The 16708-nt window shown below is 35.5% G+C and overlaps 1 protein-coding gene across 5 annotated transcripts in view; it reads right to left on the bottom strand.

Moving 5' to 3' along the window:
* Window positions 1-16708, bottom strand: part of DIAPH2 (diaphanous related formin 2) — a 922276-nt gene that overhangs the window by 858093 nt on the left and 47475 nt on the right. For 3 of the 5 annotated variants that reach the window (XM_054677168.2, XM_054677165.2, XM_054677166.2), the window contains exons 2-3: window positions 13010-13042; window positions 10037-10213 (exon numbers count right to left, since the gene is read on the bottom strand). In XM_054677168.2, coding sequence (XP_054533143.1) covers window positions 10037-10213; window positions 13010-13042 — 210 coding nt within the window. The remainder of the gene's footprint in view (window positions 1-10036; window positions 10214-13009; window positions 13043-16708) is intronic. The other 2 variants (XM_054677169.2, XM_054677170.2) reach the window with 1 other exon arrangement.

Here is a 16708-nt window from a genome sequence, read left to right as displayed (position 1 = left end):
CAGGGATAGTACCTTTGACATCTTTATGTCTGCTGTACCTAACAAAGTATCTGGCATTCAGTAGAGAGTTGTCAAATAAACTTCACCATGACACAGATATTTGTCTTTTCCTTTTCTTTTATAACTCCACCTTATGTTCCAGTATATCACCCTTGCCAGAACATAAGCTTGTTGATGGTAGGGATTTTCTTTAAGTTGTTCACTGCTCTCTTCTCAGACCTTAAAACAGTATTGGGCATATGGAAGGCATGGGACTTTGATGAACTAAACTGTTCAAATTTTGAGAACATTTATGCCAAAAAATAAAGACGGATAATTCAGAAGTAACACTGGGTTTCACAGTGTATTTAGGTGGTGTTCTCTGCTTCCATCCTGAGCCCCTACACAGGGCTAAGTTCCCACAGTAGCCTATTCACAGCTATCCTAGTGCTATGGAAATAATTTATGTACTTTTCTCCCTGAGTAAACACTGAGCTCTCTGAGGGTAAGGGAGGTGTTGCATTCATCTTTACACTTCCAACATGTAGCATCCTACCTGGCACATTGCACATATGAATAAATAGTTGCTTAAATACACTCATGCAAATAAATACTAGTAGAATCCTTCAAAACAGAAGAAATATTTTTGAAAGCATTTCTCTGTACAAATCAAGAACAGAGCCAAGTTTTTAAAAAATCATGCTCGGCAATAAAATTAAAAATTGACCCAGATTTAGTTACCTTTTAGATCTGTTTACTGGGTAAGTTTTGCTCCTCTTTTATAAGCTCGTCATAGGAGTTTTATAAGAAAATAAAACATGTTGTCTAGAAATGCTTCTGGCGTTATCTCCGTCTAATGATATGGAGTAAGGATATTGAAAATGTAAATATAACCTATGGATATTATGCTGTCTAGACAATTTCTGAGATTCTAATCATTTCTGACAACTATTTCCATGGCTTATTATAGATTTTAAGACCTAGTTTACCAATAATTTATTTTGTGCTACCTTAAACTATTAATTAAAATTACTTATTCTGAGGGCATGAAAAGATTCATCCAAGCTAACTTCTAAAAGACTAGGGTTGGGTGAGAAAGAAACCTATAATAGCAGTCAGTGGAGAACAAGGATGCTTGGGTTAATATATAACACCTGGTGTTCAAGCACAACTATTCTCTCTAAATTAATGAAAGGGAAAAGTGAGAGAACAAAAATTAAAAGGTTTGGGATTACTTATGAGAGTTCTAGCAGATGGAATAATTTAGTATTTATTGCATATAACTATTATCATTAAATTATGACAAAAATGCAAAGTATATTAATATAAATTGCTGAATAGAAAAGAGTGTAAAACATCAAATTTGCATGTATAATCATATATTAAACATTACCTTTAACAAATTAGGTTGAAATGAAATATGGCTAGAGGTTAATCATAAATCATTACTAGCCTCATCTTTTGCATAAGACAAACTATTTAATTACCTATATCAGAACACAGTCCTTATTGACGTATCTATATGTTGCCAATGCAACCTGAACCTCCACTTGGGAGTTCCTTGTGCTGCTAATAGAAATCAAATTCCAACATGAACTCCCAAGAAATTTCTATGGGTTTACTTTTTTAATCTTAAAATGAAAATCTCCCCTCTCCCAACACCCCTCTCCCCAAAAAGAACTCTAATTGCATAATTCAGTCTAGATGAAAACACTAATAAGCATTTAACAGTCCCTAAGCAGTATACTCAATGTACAAAAACCAGATCAGTTATTCTCAGTAAGCTCAAAGGTTATGACAACGTAAAATGTTGAAGAGTTACTCAATTACAGCATTATTAATTTCCTTACATTTAAAGTGGAATTGAGGAGATATTTCATCCAATCCTAACTAGAGGCAATATAAAATGCTTCTGATCAATATGAGAAGAGTTACGAATATGAACCGCTTTAGTTCAGTCATCTTTAAAAGTCACTAAATATCGGCTGGGTACAGTGTAACCCCCAGCACTTTGGGAGGCCAAGTCAGTAGGAATGCTTGAGCCCAGGAGTTCAAGATCAGCCTGGGCAAAATAGCAAGACCCACATCTCTACAAAAGAATTAAGCAGGCATGGTGGCACATGCATACAGTCTCAGCTACTCAGGATGCTGAGGTGGGAGGATTGTGTGATCCCAGAAGGTCAAGGCCACAGTGAGCCATGATCACACCACTGCACTACAGCCTAATGGACACAGCAAGACTCCATCTCGAGAAAACAAACAAAAAAAAAAAAACAAAAGAAAAAAAAAGTTACCAATAATAATAACATGGAAGGAGTATTGTTTTCATCCTACTACCTTTACCCACTTGTGGAAGATTTGAAAACATGACTCTGGGTATGGGAGGGAGACAAGAATCTTAAAGAGCAAGTGTGATTTACCCCATGCAGGTAATTTTATCAATCTTATAAAAGCAGTGGTTTTAATTCTTGAAAACTTTAGTAAAAGAACCACTTCTCAATTTTCAGTTAGTAGTTGGTAACCATACTCTAAATACAAAATTCACTTTTACAAACTATGAAAGACACTCTCTTAATAAAGAGCTTATATTCTATAAAATAAACAATCATCAAGAAATTTCAAAGCCAGGTGCCGTGGCTCATACCTATAATCCCAGCACTTTGGAGGCCAAGGCAGGAGGATGTCTTGAGCCTAGGAGTTGGAGACCAGCTTGGGCAACATGGCAAAACCTCATCTCCACAAAAAATAAACAAAAAAATCACGTTTATTTGGCACATGCCTGTAGTCCCAGATACTTGGGAGGCTGAAGTGGGAGGAGGGCTTGAGCCGAGGAGTTTGAGGCTGCTGTGACCCATGATACAACCTGGGCAACAGAGCAAGGTCCTGTCTCTAAACAAAAAAATAAATAAATATTTATTTCAAATTTGGAACTTTAAACTTGCCAGCAATAGCCATTGATACCATTACTTAGAAAGTCCCTTTAAAATTGCATCATTGAATAAGCACAATATGAAAAGTGATGCACCAATGCACAGAATAGATGCCAGAGTCAATGAGACATTAGTAGTCTACTAATACACTAGTAAAACCAGACTACTCAGATCTTTCAGTTAACTGGACTCATTTCACAATTTTTCTTAGCTATGAAGAATCAAGTGATTTGTGAAATGATCTATTAGTAATTAAGTAAAAACAGCTACCTTTTTTTAGAAAAAACATATCCTGAAGTAATTTTAGATTTAGCTCAATTATCTACATCTACAAGCCTATCCAATGAGAACTGCTGTTGATAGATGTGATCCTCAGGTATAATAAGAGTTTCAATTTTCAGAGTAAGAAAGGATTATATTTGAATATTATCTTTTGTTAAGTTTTTAACCAAAAGTTTCACCAATACCTCATTACCCAGAAATTCTAAATAGTAAATTATAAGGTAATTTATTTCTTGTCAAGTGTCTCATATATTATTACTGTGCATAATCTCGTGCTATGTGCTGCAATTATTTAAAACGTTTTGGCTGGGCACGGTGGCTCATGCCTGTAATCCCAGCACTTTGGGAGGCTGAGGCTGGCAGATCATCTGAGGTCAGGAGTTCAAGATCAGCCTTACCAACATGGAGAAAACCCGTCTCTAATAAAAATCCAAAATTAGCCAGGCATGGTGGCGTGTGCCTGTAATCCCACCTACTCGGGAGGCTGAGACAGGAGAATCGCTTGAACCCAGGAGGTGGAGGTTGCAATGAACCAAGATCGCGCCATTGCACTCCAGCCTGGGCAACAAGAGCAAAACTCCATCTCAAAAAAAAAAAAAAAAAGTTTTACACCTCAAAGTATGTTATCCTAAAATACATATATAGTATTGAAACCAAATGGTCTAAACCTTTGTAGTTCTCTAAAGTCAGAAAAGCCAATCAAGAGAAACAGCACAATAAAGGTACCATCAAAAGACCCAGAAGAAGGAAGATTGTCATAAGAGCCATCAAATACGACAAGAACACCTTTTATGTTATTTGTACAAGGAAAGACACCCACAAGGAGTGAAATAAAAAAAGATAAATTTCATATCTGGAAGTCTACTTCCGTGTTTTAGAAACAGAATGACTTAAGTGCTTTCTCCCAATCAACTGTGATAATGACATTTTTAACAGTTTTCCATTGCTAGATTTTTGGACTCATTCTTCTCAATTGATGCTCCGTAAAAAGCAATTACAGACAATGTTCCATTATCAGTAGGAAATAATCCATCCCAGGCTGGCTTTACCTACCACTCTAATGTACCTCTGATTTGCCTTCTACTTCTCCTCACTATGTGTGCAAGGAAAATGTACTAATTTTATATTTAGCTTAAATGAAGCATTATTAAAGGCAGATGTTACAAAAATGTCAATGTTTTAGATTTTTATGTACCTAAATTTAAGTTTCAGCTCAGCTACTTACTAGCTTAGTCAAGTTAATGAACCAACTTTCTTGCCTCTCTCTAAGCTTCACTTTCCTCATCTGAAAATGGGGTATAACAATCTTACCTACTTTGTGGCACTGTCATAAGGATCAATTGAAATAATACATTTAAATGTTTTAGTTTCATGCCTTAGGCATAAGTGTACAGTAGATGAAAACTATAGTTATTCATAAAATAATTTGTTCACTGTAAGGTTATTACCGTCAAACTAATATAGAAAATATGCAATATTCAGGGTATAAGTAGACTTCTCTCAAAGTAGAGAGATAATCTTTAAAGTTTTCAGTTTAACTTTTGGTTGTTACTTTTAATCAAACCATATTTCTCTGATATCCTATTATATTATACTGTTATTTAAAAATAATATATGTCCATTTATAAATAAGTTTTTTTAATTGACAGATAAAATTGTATGCATTTAGCATGTACAGCACAATGTTTTGAAGTATATACTCACTGTGGGATGACTAAATCTAGCTAATTAATATGTGCATTACCTCACATGGTTGTGATTTTTGTGGTGAGAACACTTTACATCTACTCTTAGCATTTTTCAAAAATACAATAGTCACCATGTTGTATAATAGATCTCTTGAAGTTATTCCTCTATCTAACTGAAATTTTGTATCCTTTGACCACTATCTCCTCAACCTACCCCTCTCCCCACTGCCCAATTACCCTAGCCCCTGGTAACCACCATTCTACTCTCGACTTCTATGAAATCAACATTTTTAGATTTCACATAGGAATGAGATCATGTGCTATTTGTCTTTCTATGCCTAGCCTATTTCACTTAACATAATGCAAATTAAGACACCAATGAGATATGACTTCACATCTTTTAGAATGGCTATTACTGAAGACAAAAGATAACAACTGTTGACCAGGATGTGGAGAAAAGGGGACTTGTATACACTGTTGGTAAAAATGTAAATTAGTACAGCTACTATGATAAATAGTATGAAGGTTCCTTTAAAAATTAAAAACAGAACTACCATATGATCCAGCAATCCCACTACTAGATATAAACAGGATTTTAATATCTGCATATACAAGTCTATAATGATTATGTGGGTCACATAACATAAAAGAGATCCATCAAATAAAATTATAACACAATATGATAGTACCTGAAAAACATATTTTCTTAATATCCTATTTCAAAATTCCCATGGAAGAAAAAATTCCCATTTGAGAAAATGTGGCACAAAGTTGTACAGTTCTTTAAATCACATTTATGAATCCAACAAGCAAATCCTTTTTTTAAAAAAATCATAAAGAGGAAATAGTAATTTTCTGATGAAACATTATGATATTCAAACCACAAAATAGAAATGTACGAAGTTTAAAAACACTGTAAATGTTGTACATAAATTTTAAATTAAAAACTAACAGGAATCGGCTGGGCACAGTGGCTCATGCCTGTAATCCCAACGCTTTGGGAGGCCAAGGCAGGCAGATCACCAGAGGTCAGGAGTTCGAGACCAGCTTGGCCACGGTGAAACCCCGTCTCTACTAAAAATACAAAAATAAGTCAGGCGTGGTGGCATGCACCTGTAATCCCAGCTACTTGGGAAGCTGAGGCACGAGAATCGTTTGAACCTGGGAGGCAGAGGTTGCAGTGAGCCAAGATCACACCACTGCACTCCAGCCTGGATGACAGAGTGAGACTCCATCTCAAAAAAAAAAAAAGAAAGAAAAACTAACAGGAATCATTGTTCCTTAGAGCTACAATAAAATAAAAGGCATGAGTGCAACTGAAGCTGTGAGCTAGCGGAAAGAGAATAGTAGAGGAAGATATCAAAAAGGTAAGGTGTGGTGGGTGTCAAAACATATAGGATCTTATAAGCTACTGCAAGTACATCGGCTTTTATTCACTGAGTGACATGAGAACCATGGTGGAGATTTGAGGAGCCAAGTGACATGATGTTCATATTTTAAATGAATAATCTTTCTGTGCTAAGAATAGAGGGTCATGAGTGAAAGCAGGAAGATCAATTAGGGGTTGTGGTAATCCTAATAATCCTACCATTATTATAGTGGTCCAGCTGAGACTTCAACTAGTGTGGTATCAGTGGAGGTGGGTAAGAAATGGTCAGCTGTTGAAAGTGCCTTACTTTGAAGGAAAAGCTAATGAGATTTTCTAATGGTTTGACTGTAGAATGTGAGAAAAGGGTAGTGAAGGACAAATCCAAAGTTTTTGGCCTAGGTGGATGGATGGAGATACCGTCAACTGGGAAAGGGAAGACTTTTGTAGGAGCAGGTCTGGAGGGGAATATTAGCAGTTCAGTTTTGGTTGTGTTATTTTGAGAGATCTATTGTGCATCCAAGGAAAGATGTTGGTTATGAAGTTTAATATATGAGTCTGGAGTTCAAATGTGAGGACTAAGTTGAATGTAAATTTGATTTAGAGGTTCAGGACATAAAGAGGAATGAGCAAAGAAGACTGAAAAGGAGTGGCCTGAGAGGTAGGAGGAAAACAAGATGAATGTTGAGGAGACAAAAAAATAAAAAGTGTTTCAAATTGGAGAGAATAATCAACTGCACAGAATGCTACTGATAGGTCAATTAAGATGAGAGACTGGGCATGGTGGCTCATGCCTGTAATCCCAGCACTTTGGGAGGCCAAGGCAGGCAGATCACATGAGCTCAGGAGTCCAAGACCAGCCTGGACAATGTAGCAAGACCTTGTCTCTACCAAAAAATACAAAATGATTAGCTGGGTATGGTGGTGCACTGCATGCCTGTGGTCCCAGTTACTTGGGAGGTTAAGGTGGGAGGATCACCTGAGCCCAGGAGATTGAGGCTGCAGTAAGCCATAATTATGCCACTGCACTCCAGCCTGGGTGAAAGAGTGAGATCCTGTCTCAAAAAAAAAAAAAAAAATTAAGATGAGAACTGAGAATTGACCATGGGATTTGGCAGCATGAAGATATCTGGTGACATTGATAAGAGCAGTTTTGATAGAATGGTGGGATGGAAACCTGGTTGGAGTGAGTTTAGAAGAGAAAGTGAGAGGATTAAAACTGGAAGCAGTGCATATGAATAAAATTATATTGTGAGGTGCTTTGCTTCCAAGGAGAGTAAATAAATGGAGTGATAGCTAGCAATAGAGAAAGGGTCAAAAGAAGGCTTTTGAAAAATGGGACCGCATGTTTACATGCTGCTCAGAATGGTAGGAGAGAGAAGAAAAAATTATTGGAGCAATATCTGTGAGTAGCTGAAAGGAATGAAAATTTATACACAAGTAGAAGAATGCGGACATGAAAATTTCATCTATGGTGATAGGTAGCAAGACAGATACATGAATGCAGATACTAAAAGGTAAATGTGGTGGGGGGAGCCTGTGGAAGTTCTCTTCTGAATGCTTCAATTTACTCGTAAATTAAGCAGCAAGGTCATCAGCAGAGAATAAAGATGGGGAAGAGCTCTGAGGTTGGAGCAGAAAAGCAAAGGTGTGAAAGGCATCTAGGGGCATAGTTGAGGTAACGGAGTAGGGACATATAAACTGATTCTCTGAAAACATAAAGGCCCACCTGGGGCTTCAGAAAAGAACTCTGTGTCCAAATCATAGGGCAATACTGGATTGGAATAGGCAAAACCTGGAGGATGAGAGGAAGACCAGTTGGGAGGCTATTTTAATAGCCACGAGAAACAACTAGAGAGGGTTATCATCTAAAGTAGGGCAAGAACAGCTGGAGGACATCTGAGGACACAAATGTAACAGTTATTACAAAAGCAAAACCAATGGGATTTGGCAAGAAATTAGAAGTGAATGAGATAATCAATGAAGGGAAGATAGCCCTGTAATGCTCAGTGTAGAAAAACTGAATACAGCAATGCCACTGATGAACTCGGAGAACTATTTCAATACTGCAAAAGGTAGTAACCAAATTGTCAGCAGCTTAAAGCAATGAGTATAATTTTTATTTAAAGAGAAGAAAGATTTAAAAAGATAAAAAGTGTTAATAGTATCAAGGAATGTTTCTGTGTTTGTTGCTGTCATCATTGTTTTCAGTGATTAAGGACACCAGGGTGATAAACTGAGGGGTATCTAGGTAATCAGAAAATACTAGCAATTAAAGACACAACAGAGCTTATTTGATAAAGGAAAGAAACGCTACAAACATTCTGAATGACCCCAAAGTCCAGGTTTTTAACCACTACACAATACATGCTCTATAAAATTAAGGGTCTTGGAAAGGTAGTGTAAATTGTTTAGCTTCTAAGGAAAATTTTAGAGTTAAAGCTCTTAGAGGTGGAATTATTCTAAAGGATGACACAGTCCAAGGTATAGTCATACCTATAATTAGCTAAATATATAAATGCAAAAGTCAGAGTTTAGAAAACAAGGAACTAAGAGCAAAAAATGTATTGAAGGCTATTAGCGTAATAGTTGAAATCACCAAAATGAGTAGCAAGGGTAAAGGACAAAAGTATAGCCAGGTGCTATCATCAAGGAAGGTCAGCAATAACAGACTTCAAAAGAGAAAAGGTTGTTGAAAGATGGTTTAAAGAAGATAGCACGAAAGGAGCAGCAGGAAAAAGGGTGCACCACAGAAGCAGGAAGAAGAGTGAAAAAGGGTAAAAGTGTCAGGACTCGTTTCAGGGGAATACCCAAAATGCCAGTTGTGGCTAGATGGAAGGAATAGTCAAGGAAAATTTTAAAGGGAAATTTTGTTTGGATTCATTCAACAGCTACCAACAAATATTTATTAAAGGCCTACTAACTCTTCTAGGTGCAGGAGAGAAATAATCATGAGGGTAGCAGGAGAGGTGATGACAAGATGTTCCACAGTGGGCACAGTAGCGTCTAGATTTCATTGATTCTTAACCTTTTATTTTGGTGTAAGGCGACCTTTGAAACTCCTGTGGACAACTACAGGTAAATAGACAACCACAAAAAATGTACAGTAACATGTGGGATATAATTTTGAATGAATGAATCACAAATCAAGATCTCTAGTTCTTCTCTGGTCAAATTAACAATGTAATACGGTTTAATTCCTCATCTCTCCCCTCTCCTGCCATAAACTTCTGAATACTCAAAATATGGTATTCATTATCTAATATAGGCAGTGATTTAGGCCACAAGCTATAAAAGACAGGAAACATGCTAGAAAATGTAGGTTGTGTGAATGTTGCTAATAGAACAAACTTGGATGAATTAATTTCTCTGTCCCTTCTATTGTTACTCTCTACCCTCCCAAGTCTATTTCATATACCCAACAAGAGACCTTGTAATGTTTTCAGCAGAGGACCTAGGCCTCTTTTGCTTTGTAGAAACAGACACACAAATCAGTTAACTGAAAAACTGACTCGATGTCCTAGAGACTACTAAATAGTAGAAAACAAAGATAAATAAAACTGCCTCTACTTTTAGGAGCTCACAGTGGAAGAGATAGACAGGTAAGGACATCTTTGCCAAGAAAAAAGAAAAAAAAAGGATACTTTTGCAAATAGTTTTGTTATATCAAGTTTCTGGTCTCTTCTTTATGTGATATAAACACTATCCATACAAACACACCTCCTTAAAACTCAGTGCTATTCTGGGCACACACATTTTAAAATTACATCAAAATTAGGGGTATAACTTACCATCATTTTTTCAAAGAGATCCAATACTTCCTTTTCTGACAAATTCAAAGATCGTTCATCATATAATGGCTGAGCTGCAGGAAACTCACTCATCGCGACTTGAGAATCAATAGGATGTTGAATAAGAGGTTTTTCTTTTTTGACAGTAGATTTTCTAAAACTTGTAATTCGGTCACGCTGCAAACAAAAATAAATAAATAAAAAGCCCTGAGAAAAAGATCAAGAACTACTAACATGAAGAATTGAAACATCAAAACGGCACTTAGTATAATACATATCATTATTGTCTTCTGACAAAATACTATTTTAAGCAGCAAGCTCCAGTTAGAGATTGTACTATTTTGAAACCTTGAAGTAGCTCTTCAGCCTCAGAACTCTAGGGGTGAAAAGTATTCTTCAAAAGTAAAACTTAGTCCCTTGTCATTTCTGTTTTGCACAGTAAATAAGTGGAAAAAAAAGTCTCGGATCAAAGTCTTGTTGGTTGTTTCTGGGAGAGTGTGTCTTTGGTGGCAACTTTAGAACTATGAAAAAAGAGAAAGAAACTAAAAAAGAGCTACTGATTTCCAATTCTAAGAGAAAATTATGGTAATGTTTTTCTCCTTCAAAGTTGCAAAAATTGTGACAAGTATAAATGAATAATTTGTCAGTGTAGCAGTAGAATGGTTAAGAGCGTGGACTCAAGACAGATTACTTGGGTTTCAGTCCAAGCTCTGCCATTTACTAGCTGAGTAACCTTGTGAAAGTTTACTTGGTCTCTCTCTGTTTCCTCATCTCTGAAATAGGGATGATGATATTACTTACACCATAGGGTTACTGTGAAATTTAAATAAGTTAATATGTTTATTGCACTTAGCTGCTATTTATTATTGTTGTTACTATTATTATTTTCCCCCAGCGTTTTCTTCCCTAAAATGTTGGACCAATGAGGAAGCAAAACAAAGATAAAAACATCGGCTTTTCCATTTACTGGAAATGTAACAAACAGAAATTTCTTATTCCTACAAATATCATTAAGAAAAACTTGCTATTTTACGGATATTGACTTCGAACCACTGATTCCATGTAAAATCTCTAATAATTAGCTTGCTGTTTCACATAAAGTGAGTTAATGACTTCAGTTGCATGTAAATAGGATATTCTATTTTAAACCACAAAACATGGGACATCAAAAGTTAGTAATGTGCATAAAACTGAATGCAACTCAGTTTTATTATGGTTTCTGTTAGGAAGCACATGCATACCATCAAGCTCACATTAAACAAGCAGATATGTTAAATATCAGGAGAGTATATCTTCACCGCCATGTAACCAGAATCCTTATATAATTACTTCAACAATACAAAGAGCATCACAGAAGTTATTACCATAGCTTATGTAAAATTATGGGAACTCCTCATTAATGAGCATAACTTTTATTTTAAATTCAAAGAACACTTTTTTAAAACCAAAAAGTATACTTTGAAAGAAATATGAGCAGTTTTAAGCAGCTTATTTAGGATTACAAAAGTAATTTGAGTACACAGTTGCTGACAAAGACATTATATAAATCATAGTATTTTAGAGCTGAGAAGAAACTTGAAAAATAATCTAAACCAATCCCCTCATTTCACAGAGAAGGTGATTTTCCTAAATCCAACAGCCCCTGGTTCCTATCCCAGTCTTCACATTAACTTAAGATTCATTTCTTCTAATCATCTTGAACTATATTTTCACATTTTCTTTTAACTTTTTGAGGGAAATTAAGTTGGTTTAGTTATATAGTATATCTTCAAACAACTCAAGAAAAAAGTTAAGTAATCCAAAATAAGCTGAGGATATATCCAATAGTCAAATTTCACTAAAAATATGGTGGACATGAAAGCATTTAAATATGCAACTGACCATTAAATCAACATATCTCTTCTCCTTTCCCTTCATATCACTTAATATTTACTTTTCCAGTACTAGCCTTTTTACTGAGTAGCATTAATAACATATATATTTGATATTCCACTGTGTCTTTCAGTTTATCTAGAAAATTAGCTTTTGATTTCAGCTATACCTTGGTAAGAAAATGTAGTTGGCTGGGTGCGGTGGCTCACGCCTGTAATCCCAGCACTTTGGGAAACTGAGGTGGGTGGATCACCAGGAAAAGTTTGAGACCAGTCTGGCTAAGACGGTGAAACCCCATCTCTACTAAAAATACAAAATTTGGCCAGGCGTGGTGGTGGGCACCTGTAATCCCAGCTACTTGGGAGGCTGAGGCAGGGGAATTGCTTGAACCAGGGAAGTGGAGGTTGCAGTGAGGCGAGGTTGCAGTGAGCCGAGATCGCGCCACTGCACTCCAGCCTGGGTGACAGGGCAAGACTCTGTCTCAAAAAGAAAATGTAGTTAAGCCACATACCTTCATCTCCTTTGAGCACTATCACTACTTTAAATTATTTGTAAATAGGTAATTTCACATAGGAAAAAAAAAACTGACAATGCTTAAAATACCATTTTTTATAGTTTAGCTATAAAAGGGTATATTTACATTTTGAGCCCATAACTTTTAAAAAGATATACTATGACAAATTCAGCTTTAAAATACTGGTTTTTAAATTTAGTAGCACACATCTGACTAACAGTGAACTTAATTTCCTTTCTAATGGAAATTAATTTCCTCCAATATTAATGTTTAATACATTCACAATTTATTTGGCCATCAAAAAAGGAAGCATCTGTGTTTTCCAGAGTCTAGATTTACAAGATTTTAAAAAACATTTGGTTAAGGTAAATATTAGGATGATATGAAAATTCTGTTGGGATCTCATATAATTGTTTGTGTTAATATTCGAAAAGGAAGTCACTGAATTGACAATTATTCCATTCTACTATACTTTGTAAATATCCAGACATTTCGTATCTTACATATATCAATGCTTTTATGTCCACCCATTTTAATAAAAAGGCAACATGCATAAGTAATGTAATAACATGCTAAGACCACCTTACCACATCATCTGCCAAAGTTTTTATTTGAATGTTCTATTAAAACCAAAAAGAAACAAACAAAAAAAACCAATCAGATAAGAGAAACTCATAGATCAAACAATAAAATAATTTAATAATTTTCATTTTTATTAACTGTAAACAGTCAAAAAGAATCAGAAAGTTCAAACATATAAACAATACATTCTTTAAAGAAAAAAATCTTTTTAATGATTAAAAATGAAGGTTTGGCAAAGGTGTATATATTTGTTTTTAAATATGGCTCCCAAGGTCCCAAATCAGATCTAAATCAGACGTCACTACCACAGTGCTGAAATGTGAGAAAAGATACAACAAAATCATAAGCCCTGGCATGGTATATATAAGTTTGGAAATGAATCCTCAAGCTAAGATACCTAAATTTAAAAAACAACACCACGTACAATAGGAAAAATGTCACATTTAACAAGAATGAAATATAATGAAACAGCTTGGCCTAAGAACTGTGTTATTCCTGATGGATATTTAAAGGACACTTTTATAAATATGCTAAATAAAATTGAACTTATTTTTAAAAACTATCCTTATAAATAAATTAGAAATATTTTTAAAATATTCTAAATAAAATTGAACTTATTTGAACATAAAATTGAACATATATGAGCAACATTATTTGAAGAATTTAAGTACAGCAATACTAAAGCAATACCTAATAATGTAGTTATGTTCCATGATTCACGGGATAGTTCAAGACCTTACAATAATGTATGATAAGCATGAAATATAGTTTTTATTATAAATATGTTGAAGTGCCAATTAGGGGTGTGATTAGGAAAGAACCAGATTTTTTTTAATTGTCTGTTAGAAATTGAATTAAATGTTCTGCCAGATCCTATACATTTATTTCTTACAACAGAAGCTGAATAATGTATATCAACTTGGTCATGCACACTAAAAAAAAATACGGTCTTCTCACAGTGGGGAGGATTCCATTATGAGTTTTAAGTGAATGAAAATTGCTTGGATCTCAGAAAATTGTCTTCAAATACCACCAATCCAATGCTGTTAAAGACCATCCTCCCCAGATCAGCTGGGGCAAATATACTATTCTATGTATAACTCTTTTTTTTTCTACTTTTAATCCACTGATTCCCTCAGGGATCTAAACTTCTAATCTCTATACCATGTCTTCATCACATCCTGCTGACACAAACCCCAATCAATCTTTACTGCCTAGGAAAAAAGTGGGAATTATTTATATCAGAACTGAAACCACTTTAAGAAGGATGAATTCACCCTGCAACTCTCTCTACCAGGTATTTTCTCCTTAATTTTTCTAGTGGGTTATAGAAAACTGTTTTAAACACAATGGCCAATTTCATGATTTCCTGCAATACCAAATCAGAGAGAAAATGACCAAGTATCAAAAGTGCCTGAACTAATTCTGCTACCATCCCTATGTGTGCTTGTCCACATGTGTTTTTGAGACAGATTATACAGTTCTTCATGCAACTACTGCTTTCCTTCTCTTCCCATCTTTTGGGGTTATAAACTCCAGGCTGGAAACCCATCTATATCTCCAAAGCAAGAATGTAAATGAAGGGAAAATACTTTTTGCTTTAGTCAAATTATCTAAATTAAGGTACACATATGTTTAAAATGTTTCAAATCTGTATCTCAATTGAATACATGTTGACAGTTTAATCATGGGAGACAGACACAAGAAAAAAAGCATTGCTAGCAATATTTTCACTTGGTCCTATGGGACGAGACTGAAGTCTTCCCTTCCCCTCAGTACTCTTCTTTGGAATTAACATACTTTTTATCTATAGTAAACCACAGAGTATAGAGGTAGAAACTATTCAAGTTAGATGGAATTCAAGATAATCTAGTCAAAGCCTCTCATTTTACAAACAAGAGGGTAACATTTGTTAGTGGCTCCGCCTGCATTCCACTTGTCTAGGTTTAAGATTTCCAAATCTTGTTCTCCTTCCTCTCCTTCATTTCCAATAGCCAAGCAGTTATCCAGTCCCATGATAATCATTCTGCCATTTGCAAAGATGTGGTTCAAGCCACCATCAGCTCTTAACTAAATTTCTGTAGTGACTTCCTAATCTATCTCCTTGCTTCCACCTTTGCTCTCCTACAGTTAATTTTGAACACAGCTGACAAAGTGATACTGTGAAAACTGAAGTCACCTCATGTCACTCCTTGGCTCAACACTTTCCAAGGGCTATTTTCCCTCCTAGTGCAAGTCAAAGTTATTACAATGACCTACAAGGCCCTACTGATCTATACACTCTCCATATCCCTCTGACCTCATCTCCTACTACTCTCCCTTCATTCCCCCAGCTCCAGTCACACTGACCACTTCACGGCTCCCCAATGAGGCAATAAGCCACATGCACTGGCTCTTCTCTCTGCCTGGAATGCTCTTTCTCCATGGTCCATATGGCTTACTCCCTCATCCTGCTTTCAAGGTTTTGCTCAGTGAGGCCTACCCTGGCCATACTATTTCAAATGGAAACATCTGCCTCCCTCCACATATTCCTGGCACTCCTGAACAAGATTTAGCACGTTCTAACATAGTCTATAATTTACTTAATTATCATTATCTTGGTCTGTTTTTCCAACAAAAAATATAAGCTCCACAAGGACAGGGATTTTTGCCCATCTGGTTTAGGGATGTAACCCTAACGCCTAAAGCAGTGTTTGGCACATTGAGGCTCAATAAAGAGTATGAATGACTATCATACTCCCTCCTGTTCATAAATATTCAATGCCTCCTGATGACCTATAGAATAAAGATGAATATCCTTAATATGGAATTCAAAGCCCTGTATGATTCAGCCCTAGGCTATCTTCTATTTCTTCTCTTATGATCCCTATTCTACAGAAAACAAAAATTAAAATCCTCTTCCCAATGCATACTCCCATGATGTCCTCTTTGTGCCCCTACTGTTCCCTTTGATTTGGAATGTCCATTCTGCTATATACATTTCTAATTCTAGAGCTGCCCTTGAATTGAAAGTTTAGTTGTTGATAAACCAAATGTGGACCCCTGGTCAAAAATAATACTGGAGAAGGACTGTGCTTTGTTTTACTCTTAAAGAATTTTCTTTTTTCCTGACAGGCATCTACAAGAATGATAGAGTACCTGAAGGCACATAGGAAATTATACTTATGTAAAAAATTATCCTAATTACGTGTGATAGAGAAACATAAAGAAAAACACCCCACTCCTGATTTCTTGATTTGTAAATTTCATTCAACTAGAGTGGATATCCTGTATAACCACATACATTTAATACGAATATTTTCTCAGATTTCCCTCATGTAAAAATCTGCTTTCATAAATATAATAATACTATTTAAAGCTCTTCGTTATAACTGTTCAGAAAAAAGAACAAATATGGTCTATCGAAAAGGAAAATCTTTAAGCAGATATGAAGGGCTGAATTTCAGAAGGGGTAATTTTTAGCCACTGTACATTAAACATGCATTGAAATCATTGTATAAGTTACAACTAAATGATCTGCAAACAAAACTAAATCATTTCTGCTACACAATTATCTTTCTATATTAGTCAAAAAAGAAAGGTATAAAAGGACTTGAGAATAACAACAGAAACACCAAAAAAATTTTTTTCATTTATAATGATGGTCTTCTGGGACAAGCTCTCAAAATTCATTTATGTGGATGGGTGCATCTGTCTCACACCAC

Source organism: Pan troglodytes, chromosome X (assembly GCF_028858775.2).
Source record: "Pan troglodytes isolate AG18354 chromosome X, NHGRI_mPanTro3-v2.0_pri, whole genome shotgun sequence".
Classification (NCBI taxonomy): Eukaryota; Metazoa; Chordata; class Mammalia; order Primates; family Hominidae; genus Pan; species Pan troglodytes.
The sequence above is the reverse complement of the archived record's forward strand: the minus strand, read 5'-3'. Positions and strand labels throughout refer to the sequence as shown.